Source organism: Euleptes europaea, chromosome 1 (assembly GCF_029931775.1).
Source record: "Euleptes europaea isolate rEulEur1 chromosome 1, rEulEur1.hap1, whole genome shotgun sequence".
NCBI lineage: Eukaryota > Metazoa > Chordata > Lepidosauria > Squamata > Sphaerodactylidae > Euleptes > Euleptes europaea.
Genome location: NC_079312.1, coordinates 13,024,360 through 13,036,214, shown reverse-complemented (window position 1 = coordinate 13,036,214; position 11,855 = coordinate 13,024,360). Strand labels below are relative to the sequence as shown.

Below are 11,855 nucleotides of genomic sequence, written 5' to 3'. Positions count from 1 at the left end.
TGGGAATACCTAGTGCGGTAACAGCCTATGATTCTATGATGGTGGAATAACTTCTAGCCTTTTATAATACTATACCCGTGTGAGAATGTAAGAAGAGCCCTTGCAGATTCCGACCAGAGGTCTGCTTAGCCCAGCATCCTAGTGACTTTGGGCTAGTCACAGCTGTCTCAGCCCCACTTACCTCACAGGGTGTCTGTTATGAGGAGGGGAAGGTGATTGTAAGTCGGTTTGAGTTTCCTTTAAGTGGTAGAGGAAGTCTGCATATAAAAACCAACTCCTCTTCTTTGAATGTGAAAGGTCCCAGATTCACTCCCCAGAATCTCTAGCTAAAAAATCTCAGGTAAGTAAATCCAGAAAAAGACCCTTCTCTTCCTGAGAGCTGGTGCCAATTAGATCTAGCATTCACATACATTGCTAGCTACCAGCTAGTTGGTCTGACTTGGTATCGGGCGAACTCATATAAGCATAACCAGGTGTATTTTCCCATCCAGAAATGAGACTATAAATAGATGCACAATAGATTGTGCAGAATAGCTTTTTTCTACAACCAAAAACAGCTTCAGTAGCGTTGCCAACAAGCCTGGAGAAAAATGTTCTGCCCTTTTGTGTGTGTGTGTGTTAAGTGCCATCAAGTCGCTTCCAACTCACGGCGATCTGAATGAAAGTCCTCCAAAATGTCCTATCTTTGACAGCCTTGCTCAGATCTTGCAAATTGAAGGCTGTGGCTTCCTTCATTGAGTCCATCCATCTCCTGTTGGGTCTTCCTCTTTTCCTGCTGCCCTCAACTTTTCAGCCGCAGTTTAGTCGTTTTAGCTTCTAGGGTCAGTTCAGGCTTGATTTGATCTAGAACCCACAGATTTGTTTTTTTGGTGGTCCACGGTCTCCGTAACCCTCTCCTCCAACACCCCATTTCAAAGGAATCTATTTTCTTCCTATCCGCTTTCTTCACTGTCCAGCTTTCACCCCCATACATAGTAATAGGGAAGACGATGGCATGAATTAATCTAGTCTTGGTGGCCAGGGACACATCCTTACACTTCAAATATTTTCTAGCTCCTCCATGGCTGCCCTTCCCAGTCTCAATCTCCTTCTGATTTCATGGCTGCAGTCTCCCTTTGGGTTGATGGTGGAGCCGAGGAATAGAAAGTCTTGAACCCTGTCATCTTTTTAGTAGAGGTTGAATGGGATGTTATTTACCTCCATGTGTTAATAACTTGTTATGGTTCACTGTAACCCTCCGTGACTCTTTCCCCAATTCCTTAGCACACAGACCCACAGAGATACCCTGCCCAGCAACAAGCTATTCCCTTGCGGTCCTAATACATTTCAATACGTTTACAGAAAGGAAAAGAGATTATTACAAATTGCAAAATCAGTGGATCTTCCATAGTCAGGGGAAGTCTACCTTGCTGTCTTATAACATTCACTTGCCCATTCCCATACATTTCAATACATTTACAAAAAGGAAAAGAGATTATTACAAATTGCAAAATCAGTGGATCTTCCATAGTCAGGGGAAGTCTACCTTGCTGTCTCATAACTTTCACTTGCCCATTCCCATACATTTCAATACATTTACAAAAAGGAAAAGAGATTATTACAAATTGCAAAACCAGTGGATCTTCCATAGTCAGGGGAAGTCTACCTTGCTGTCTGATAACTTTCACTTGCCCGTTCCCATACATTTCAATACATTTACAAACAGGAAAAGAGATTATTACAAATTGCAAAATCAGTGGATCTTCCATAGTCAGGGGAAGTCTACCTTGCTGTCTCATAACTTTCACTTGCCCATTCCCATACATTTCAATACATTTACAAACAGGAAAAGAGATTATTACAAATTGCAAAATCAGTGGATCTTCTATAGTCAGGGGAAGTTTACCTTGCTGTCTCATAACTTTCACTTGCCTGTTCCCATACATTTCAATACATTTACAAACAGGAAAAGAGATTATTACAAATTGCAAAACCAGTGGATCTTCCATAGTCAGGGGAAGTCTACCTTGCTGTCTCATAACTTTCACTTGCCCATTCCCATACATTTCAATACATTTACAAACAGGAAAAGAGATTATTACAAATTGCAAAATCAGTGGATCTTCTATAGTCAGGGGAAGTTTACCTTGCTGTCTCATAACTTTCACTTGCCTGTTCCCATACATTTCAATACATTTACAAACAGGAAAAGAGATTATTACAAATTGCAAAATCAGTGGATCTTCCATAGTCAGGGGAAGTCTACCTTGCTGTCTCATAACTTTCACTTGCCCATTCCCATACATTTCAATACATTTACAAACAGGAAAAGAGATTATTACAAATTGCAAAATCAGTGGATCTTCTATAGTCAGGGGAAGTTTACCTTGCTGTCTCATAACTTTCACTTGCCTGTTCCCATACATTTCAATACATTTACAAACAGGAAAAGAGATTATTACAAATTGCAAAACCAGTGGATCTTCCATAGTCAGGGGAAGTCTACCTTGCTGTCTCATAACTTTCACTTGCCCATTCCCATACATTTCAATACATTTACAAACAGGAAAAGAGATTATTACAAATTGCAAAATCAGTGGATCTTCCATAGTCAGGGGAAGTCTACCTTGCTGTCTGATAACTTTCACTTGCCCATTCCCATACATTTCAATACATTTACAAACAGGAAAAGAGATTATTACAAATTGCAAAACCAGTGGATCTTCCATAGTCAGGGGAAGTCTACCTTGCTGTCTGATAACTTTCACTTGCCCATTCCCATACATTTCAATACATTTACAAAAAGGAAAAGAGATTATTACAAATTGCAAAACCAGTGGATCTTCCATAGTCAGGGGAAGTCTACCTTGCTGTCTGATAACTTTCACTTGCCCATTCCCATACATTTCAATACATTTACAAAAAGGAAAAGAGATTATTACAAATTGCAAAACCAGTGGATCTTCCATAGTCAGGGGAAGTCTACCTTGCTGTCTGATAACTTTCACTTGCCTGTTCCCATACATTTCAATACATTTACAAACAGGAAAAGAGATTATTACAAATTGCAAAACCAGTGGATCTTCCATAGTCAGGGGAAGTCTACCTTGCTGTCTCATAACTTTCACTTGCCCGTTCCCATACATTTCAATACATTTACAAAAAGGAAAAGAGATTATTACAAATTGCAAAATCAGTGGATCTTCCATAGTCAGGGGAAGTCTACCTTGCTGTCTCATAACTTTCACTTGCCCATTCCCATACATTTCAATACATTTACAAACAGGAAAAGAGATTATTACAAATTGCAAAATCAGTGGATCTTCCATAGTCAGGGGAAGTCTACCTTGCTGTCTCATAACTTTCACTTGCCCATTCCCATACATTTCAATACATTTACAAACAGGAAAAGAGATTATTACAAATTGCAAAACCAGTGGATCTTCCATAGTCAGGGGAAGTCTACCTTGCTGTCTCATAACTTTCACTTGCCCATTCCCATACATTTCAATACATTTACAAAAAGGAAAAGAGATTATTACAAATTGCAAAATCAGTGGATCTTCCATAGTCAGGGGAAGTCTACCTTGCTGTCTCATAACTTTCACTTGCCCATTCCCATACATTTCAATACATTTACAAACAGGAAAAGAGATTATTACAAATTGCAAAATCAGTGGATCTTCCATAGTCAGGGGAAGTCTACCTTGCTGTCTCATAACTTTCACTTGCCCATTCCCATACATTTCAATACATTTACAAAAAGGAAAAGAGATTATTACAAATTGCAAAACCAGTGGATCTTCCATAGTCAGGGGAAGTCTACCTTGCTGTCTCATAACTTTCACTTGCCCATTCCCATACATTTCAATACATTTACAAAAAGGAAAAGAGATTATTACAAATTGCAAAACCAGTGGATCTTCCATAGTCAGGGGAAGTCTACCTTGCTGTCTGATAACTTTCACTTGCCCATTCCCATACATTTCAATACATTTACAAAAAGGAAAAGAGATTATTACAAATTGCAAAACCAGTGGATCTTCCATAGTCAGGGGAAGTCTACCTTGCTGTCTGATAACTTTCACTTGCCCATTCCCATACATTTCAATACATTTACAAAAAGGAAAAGAGATTATTACAAATTGCAAAACCAGTGGATCTTCCATAGTCAGGGGAAGTCTACCTTGCTGTCTGATAACTTTCACTTGCCCATTCCCATACATTTCAATACATTTACAAAAAGGAAAAGAGATTATTACAAATTGCAAAACCAGTGGATCTTCCATAGTCAGGGGAAGTCTACCTTGCTGTCTCATAACATTCACTTGCCCATTCCCATACATTTCAATACATTTACAGAAACGAAAAGAGATTATTACAAATTGCAAAATCAGTGGATCTTCCATAGTCAGGGGAAGTCTACCTTGCTGTCTGATAACTTTCACTTGCCCATTCCCATACATTAAAGGGACACATTTCCCCCCCCCTTTCAGGTTCACATTCTTGGGATTGGAGAGAAAAAGCTTTAAAAACGGTGGTTGCTTTCTTAAAAGGGTTAAATTGCACGAGAGCCTTTTCCCTCCTAGAGAGGACCGGATGTTGGTGGGGGGAGGAAGGGCGGGATGTAAACAGATGAGGTCACTTCCTGCCCCGCCTACCGTGGGAAATTGGCCTTTGAATTTCCCAGACTCTGGTTTGGAAGGTTCTTCCGGGCTTCTGGGAGGGGGGGAGGAACCAGGTGAGTTAAAACGTGCAGGTGGGGGGGAAACGATCCCCTTGGAGGGGGGTGGGGGGCAAATCCAGGGAGGAGAGTGCCCAGCAGGCGAGGGAGACGAGCAAAGTCTGGGGTTGCCAACTTTTCAGCCAGCTTCTGTAACTGTGCCTTTAACAGCAACCTGAGCTGTAGAAGATATTAGGGGATCGAGTCCCCCCCCCCCCATGCCATGAAAAGCTTCTGCTGCAGTTTGGGACAAAAGCTGATACTTTTAACTTCATGCATACGTTGATGGTGGGATTTGGTGGGTTGCCAACTTTTCAGCCAGCTTCTGTAACTGTGCCTTTAACAGCAGCCTGAGCTGCAGAAGATATTAGGGGATCGAGTTTCTCCCCCCCCCCTCTCCATGCCATGAAAAACTTCAGCTGCAGTTTGGGACAAAAGCTGATGCTTTTAACTTCATGCATACGTTGATGGTAGGATTTGTTGGGTTGCCAACTTTTCAGCCAGCTTCTGTAACTGTGCCTTTAACAGCAGCCTGAGCTGCAGAAGCTATTAGGGGATCGAGTTTTTCCTCCCCCCCCCCTCCATGCCATGAAAAGCTTCACCTGCAGTTTGGGACAAAAGCTGCTACTTTTAACTTCATGCATATGTTGATGGTGGGATCTGTTGGATTGCCAACTTTTCAGCCAGCTTCTGTAACTGTGCCTTTAACAGCAGCCTGAGCTGCAGAAGATATTAGGGGATCGAGTTTCTCCCCCCCCCCCCCCCCGCTCCATGCCATGAAAAACTTCAGCTGCAGTTTGGGACAAAAGCTGATGCTTTTAACTTTATGCATACGTTGATGGTGGGATCTGTTGGGTTGCCAACTTTTCAGCCAGCTTCTGTAACTGTGCCTTTAACAGCAGCCTGAGCTGCAGAAGATATTAGGGGATCGAGTTCCCCCCCCCCCTCCATGCCATGAAAAGCTTCAGCTGCAGTTTGGGACAAAAGCTGATACTTTTAACTTCGTGCATACGTTGATGGTGGGTTCCGTTGGGTTGCCAACTTTTGAGCCAGCTTCTGTAACTGTGCCTTTAACAGCAGCCTGAGCTGCAGAAGATATTAGGGGATCGAGTCCCCCCCCCCTCCATGACATGAAAAGCTTCAGCTGCAGTTTGGGACAAAAGCTGATACTTTTAACTTCATGCATACGTTGATGGTGGGATCTGTGTTGGCCGTGGTCTCAGGGTGGGTGGGAAACAGCTAGGAGAAAGAGCTAATTCCGCGCTAAGGATCATTAGGAAGGGGGGTGGAAATAAAAAAAGGCCAGTATCGTAATGCCTCTTTTAGACAAACGCGGCGCAGTTCTGGTCGCTGTAGCTCAAAAAAAAGGATATTGTAGCACCAGGAAAAGTGCAGGACGTAGAAACCCAAAGCTCTCAAAGTGCCTTCCCGCTGAAGAAGAGTCTGGATTTTGTTTTCTTTAGAGAAACAAAGAGCAAGGTGGGACATAACTGCGTTTTATAAAGTTGTACTTAGTCAGAAGAAAGTGGCTAGAAAGAACTCTCCCTCCCTCTCCCATGATAGTCGGACATAAGAAGCCCTGTTCTCAAGTAACAGAGCATGCACGTACGACTTGTGCACAGGGTACCTCTGCGTTTTCTTTACCTGTGCATTCAATAATTCTTGTGGTACATTCGATGCTTGTACAGCTGAACATGTGATTGAGACCCCACATCTGTCCAGCTACCGGTCTGTCCCTGGTTTTGTTTGTAAATCGAACGCACGCTGGCTTTCTCTTACAAGCAGATGTATGCTCATGCAGGCAGGATGTGCGTGGGTTCACTGTAACATGTGAATGGGGCTAGAAGAGTCGATCAGCGATGGGCAGGTGAATCAGGATGGGCAAAAGAAGGATTGCTTACCACAATGCGTAATTTCTTTGTGGAATTCATGGCCACAAGATGTGGTGGTAGCCTTAAAAATAAAAAATACCTATCCTTCATGAGTTATTTCCCCCTATCTGTTAGCCACGATAAGTTAGAAGGGAACCTCCATGTTTAGAGGCAGTGTACCTTTGAATACCAGAGATGTTGGGGCCTGCATGCCCTGCTTGTGAGCTTCCCTAAAAATCAAGGTGCTTTTAAGGGCCCTGAAGCAGACCATCTGCAACAGAGGAAGGATAGAAGTGACCTACTTTAAAAGACTGTTGTATGGGTTAAAGCAAGGGTGTCAAACTCATTTCTTAGGACGGCCGAGTATGACATAAATGTCACTTGGTCAGGCCGGACCATGCCTCACCAGCCCAGATTGGGTCTGGGGAGGGGTGTCTGCCTTTGCTGGCTCCTGGGCCGTGTAAGAGCTCTCAAGGGGCCCGATCCAGCCCATGGGCCTTATGTTCAACACCCCTGGGTTAAAGTATGTGAAGCCTTATGAATTTCATTATGATTGTTCCACAAAGTATCGCTGGGCATATAAAAAGCCCTAGTGTGGAGCGAGGATATTCTAAAGATTTGGGACATGGCTTTGAGTCAGAGCATCTTTGGACACCCCAGGTTGTCACTTGATTCCTGTCATTCATTCAGGGAGAAGGCCTACTTGTCATTTTGGAGGGATCTGTCTTCCCCTGCCTGCCACCTCGCTGACTTGACTGTCAACTCCGGTTGCAAGGAAATGGCTGCAGAACACACAGACGCATCAGCCCTGGGTCTCTCGCAGGCTGAGCAAGGGAAGGGGATGAAAACGGGAGAGCAGAGACCAGCCGGCCCTGAGCCGCGGAAGGGCAGAGGAAAAGACCCTCGCCTCATCCATGCCGAGAGCATCCAGGACTTCTGGAAAAGGACCGTACCGGAGGAGGTGACCCGGGAGCAACGCAAGGGTCTGCAACGGCAGTGGGAATCTCATTTGCAGGAGTTCATGAAGGCCCTGGAGCCTCCGAACTCCGAAGGGGAAAGCCTGCCGATCCGAGGCCCCCTTCCGAGGAACAACACTCGGGGTTTTCGGACCCCGTTTGAGGGGACGGCCAACTCTGGCCAGTTGGCCAAGGATGCTCCATTCCTGCCTGACCTCAGTATAGAAGCACTCCCGGCCAAAGAAAGCGTGGCAGCCCAAGACAAAAGCGACTGCGAGAAAGTCAAGGAGGAAGTCTCGATGGAGGAGACCATCAGCTCTTACGGCGAAGGCCAGCTTTTCAGGCAGTTTGGCTACCAGGAAGCCGAAGGGCCCCGGGAGGCGTGCCGGCATCTCCGACGGCTCTGTCACCAGTGGCTGAAGCCCGAGAGGCACACCAAGGAGCAGATCCTGGAGCTGGTGGTCCTGGAGCAGTTCCTGGCCATCCTGCCCCCCGAGATGCAGAGCTGGATTGGGGAATGCAGCCCCCAGACTTGCGCCCAGGCGGTGGTCCTGGCAGAAGATTTCCTGATGAGGCAGCAGGAGAATGAGACACAGGAGGAGCAGGTGAGAAACATAGAATCACAGTGTTGGAAGGGACCACCAGGGTCATCTAGTCCAACCCCCTGCACAATGATAGTTGTGCTGGTATCTGTTAGGGGAGAGCGGTGTCTCTCTCTGCCGCCCAGCGAGCTGGATCCGTGTGTTTCTTGACTGGGTCTGCCGTTGCAGGTGATGTCTCCATTTGAGGAAGACCCAGCACAGAAGGTGCTGCCGGACCCCTGGAGGAAGCCATGCTTCGGGGAGCTCCCGCCGGCGGGTGACGCAGAGGCCTCCTTCTTGGGTAAGGATTTCGGCATGCTGGAGTTTCTTGGTTGTTGAGGCAAAAAAAGGAACATCAGCCGGGGGTACTTCACATCCTGGTACTTGAGAGCCAGCTTGGTGTGGTGGTTAAGAGTGGCAGACTCTAATCTGGTGAACCCAGTGTGGTGTGGTAGTTAAAAGTGGTGGTTTGGAGCAGCGGACTCTGATCTGGAGAGCCGGGTTTGATTCCCCACTCCTCCACGTGAGCGGCAGACGCTAATCTGGTGAACTGGGTTGGTTTCCCCACTCCTACACACGAAGCCAGCTGGGTGACCTTGGGCCAGTCGCACTCTCTTAGCCTCACCTACCTCGCAGGGTGTCTGCTGTGGGGAGGGGAAGGGAAGGTGACTGTAAGCCAGTTTGATTCTCCCTTAAGTGGTAGAGAAAGTTGGCATATAAAAACCAACTCTTCTTCTTCTTCTGAACTGGGTTTGTTTCCCCACTCCTTCACATTGAAGCCTGCTGGGTGACCATGGGCCAGTCACAATTCTCTCTGAACTCTCTCAGTCCCACCTTACCTCACACGTTGCCTGTTGTGGGGAGAGGAAGGCAACTGTAAGCTGCTTTGAGACTCCATGCGGTAGAGAAAAGCGGGATATAAAAACCATCTCTTCTTCTTCCTGAAAACTGGCATCCTCTACCACAGGGAGATGTGCTGGAGGGAGATCCCAACCTCCTGCAGTCTTTTAATCAAGCATTCCCTGCTCAGCCATGGATATACCTCTTATTTGATGCCACTATCTGCAGCTAATTCTACACTACGCCCAACTCTCTCTCTCTCTCTCCCCCTCTCTCCCTCTCTCCACAAACTGAAATGGTACAACCTAGACACAAATGTTACCTCCTCCTTGACCTGAGTTCGATCCCAACTGAAGTTGGTTTCAGGTAGCCGGCTCAAGGTTGACCCCGCCTTCCATCCTTCCGGGGTTGGTAAATGAGGACCCAGCTTGCTGGGGGTAAAGGGAAGATGACTGGGGAAGGCACTGGCAAACCACCCCATCAAACAAAGTCTGCCTAGGAAACGTCGGGATGTGACGTCGCCCCATGGGTCAGGAATGACCCAGTGCTTGCACAGGGGACTGCCTTTCCCTTATGTTATTAATTTTTAAATTTATTTTCTTAATTTATACCCTGCCATTTTCCCCAGTGGGGACCCAAAGCGGCTTACATCCTTCTCCTCTCCTCCATTTTTTCCTCACAACAACCCTGTGAGGTGGGTTAGGCTGAGAGGGTATGACTGGCCTGAGGTCATTCAGTGAGCTTCCATGGCAGAGTGGGGACTTGAACCGGGAACTCCCAGATCCTAGTCTGACACTAACCACCACACCACTCTGGCTACCTTATGTTAGTTTCCCTTCCTTGACAAAACAGGGGCCATCTTTTGGTGAACTTTTTTGGCCTTCTGGGCGTGGAGTAGGGGTCACTGGGTGTGTGTGTGCGGGGGAGGTGGTTGTGAATTCCCTGCATTGTGCAGGGGGTTCGACTAGATGACCCTGGTGGTCCCTTCCAATTCTATGATTCTGTAAGGATTTATCCTTGTTTGACATGTATGTGTCCTTTTTTTTTTTGAAAATTTTTTATTGGATTTTTAGGGTACAAAATACAACAGGAGGGGCTAGGGAGGGAACAGTAAAAATAAACATATATTCTTGTGACAGTCCACCACATCTGATACTTGACGCATTAACACATTGTATTTCTAAATTAAAATTAAAATGTTCATTATAGTTCTTCTACAATTTATATTCATAATAACCCCCATATTGTATTTATCTAAAATGTTAATACAACAGGAGGGGCTAGGGAGGGAACAGTAAAAATAAACATATATTCTTGTGACAGTCCACCACATCTGATACTTGACGCATTAACACATTGTACTTCTATATTAAAATTAAAATGTTCATTATAGTTCTTCTACAATTTATATTCATAATAACCCCCATATTGTATTTATCTAAAATGTTAATCTCTATATATTTTCTTGTCTTCTATTACAAAATTCTATAATACTATATTGTATATTATAATCAGACTGAATTAAATTTCATTGTCAACCATTAAATATCTTATTCATTCAATATGGCTAATTCATTTTGTTAAAAATTCTATATTGTACCACAAAGATAATATTAGTTTAACTGCAAATTATTTCTCTATCCAAACTTATCATAAAAGGGTTGCCACTTGTCCCAAAAAACCTCCAGAGGTTGTTTCTTTATTAAACAGGTTACTTTGGACATGGTTGCAAAATCCATAAGTTTCTGAATCCATTCTCTTTTAGTCGGTGTTCTTGGATTTTTCCAATATGAGGGTATGTGTTCTTTTTGGCAGGTGACAACAAGAAGATGTGCAGGAAGGAGAAAAACCCGCTGGAGAGTTCAGTGGGTCTAGCCCCATCTTGGATGCTGTCCGGACGAGCGGAACTGAGTACTTCCCATTGTCCGGATCGAGGAGAACCTTCGGAAAGCCCATATGACAACCACCCGCAGAGGGGAGTGGGGAAATTCATCAATTCGCAGGGAGCGTATGAGGACTTGGACGAGAGCATCATGCAGCAGATGCTCCCGCCTGGTGCGAGAGACAATTCCTGCCACGTGTGCGGGAAGGCCTTCCGGCGGAGGTCGAACCTCATCGCCCACGAGCGGACCCACTCGGGGGAGAGGTGGTACAACTGCTCGGACTGCGGGAAGAGCTTCGTCAGCCGGGCCGCCTTCCTGATCCACCAACGGGTGCACACTGGGGAGAAGCCGTACAAGTGCTCGTACTGCGGGAAAGGGTTCAACACCGGCTCGAGCCTCACCAGGCACAAGAGGATCCACACGGGCGAGAAGCCCTACGAGTGCTTGGGCTGCGGGAAGCGGTTCAACGACTACTCCAACTTCATCGTCCACAAGAGGATCCATACGGGCGAGAAGCCGTACGAGTGCTCGGTCTGCGGGAAGAGATTCAGCGACAATTCGAACTTTATCAAGCACCATCACTGAGAGAGAAAGGCAGTATGCTTTTTTTTTAAAAAAAAACAACAACCCAAAGAATAAAATGGTTTAAAAGGGCATGCAGAATGATTTAAAAGCGCATGCAAAGGTAACCTTTCAAGGCAGTGTTAAACCATCCCTTGCCACAATAGGGTCGGTCTGCTGTGAAAAAAAAACAGGTTCCCCACAGACTATCACATTTTATCTTCCTCTAGGGGACTCACAGTGTATGTGGTTTTCCTCCCCTCTATTTTATACTCACAAAAACCCTGTGAGGTAGGCTAGGTAAAGAGAAACTGGCCCCTGTGAGATTCGTGGCTGAGTGGTGATTTGAACCCAGGGTTTCCCCAGCCTTCTCTCGCCACGATATAACACTGGGAAGAATGAGACTGGCCTACCTTTCAGGGTTGCTAGGAAGGATTACCGTGTAAATGTATGCTGCTGGT

The 11,855-nt window shown here is 45.4% G+C and overlaps 1 protein-coding gene across 1 annotated transcript; it reads left to right on the top strand.

The window, feature by feature from the left end:
• The first annotated feature begins 7,351 nt into the window (after positions 1-7,351).
• On the top strand, positions 7,352-11,433 carry LOC130493424 (zinc finger and SCAN domain-containing protein 21-like). The gene is made up of 3 exons (XM_056867163.1): positions 7,352-8,134; positions 8,300-8,411; positions 10,766-11,433. Exons 1-3 carry the CDS (start codon positions 7,352-7,354, stop codon positions 11,416-11,418), a joined length of 1,548 nt encoding a protein of 515 aa, XP_056723141.1. The 3' UTR covers positions 11,419-11,433.
• The last annotated feature ends 422 nt before the right edge of the window (positions 11,434-11,855 follow it).

What these genes read in the sequence shown, in the direction of transcription:
- LOC130493424 (XM_056867163.1), top strand. Translation starts at nt 7,352, where the DNA reads ATGGCTGCAGAACACACAGACGCATCAGCCCTGGGTCTCTCGCAGGCT. An exon ending in ATGAGACACAGGAGGAGCAG is followed by an intron (nt 8,135 to 8,299) that starts GTGAGAAACATA and finishes CTGCCGTTGCAG; the next exon opens with GTGATGTCTCCATTTGAGGA. An exon ending in CGCAGAGGCCTCCTTCTTGG is followed by an intron (nt 8,412 to 10,765) that starts GTAAGGATTTCG and finishes TCTTTTTGGCAG; the next exon opens with GTGACAACAAGAAGATGTGC.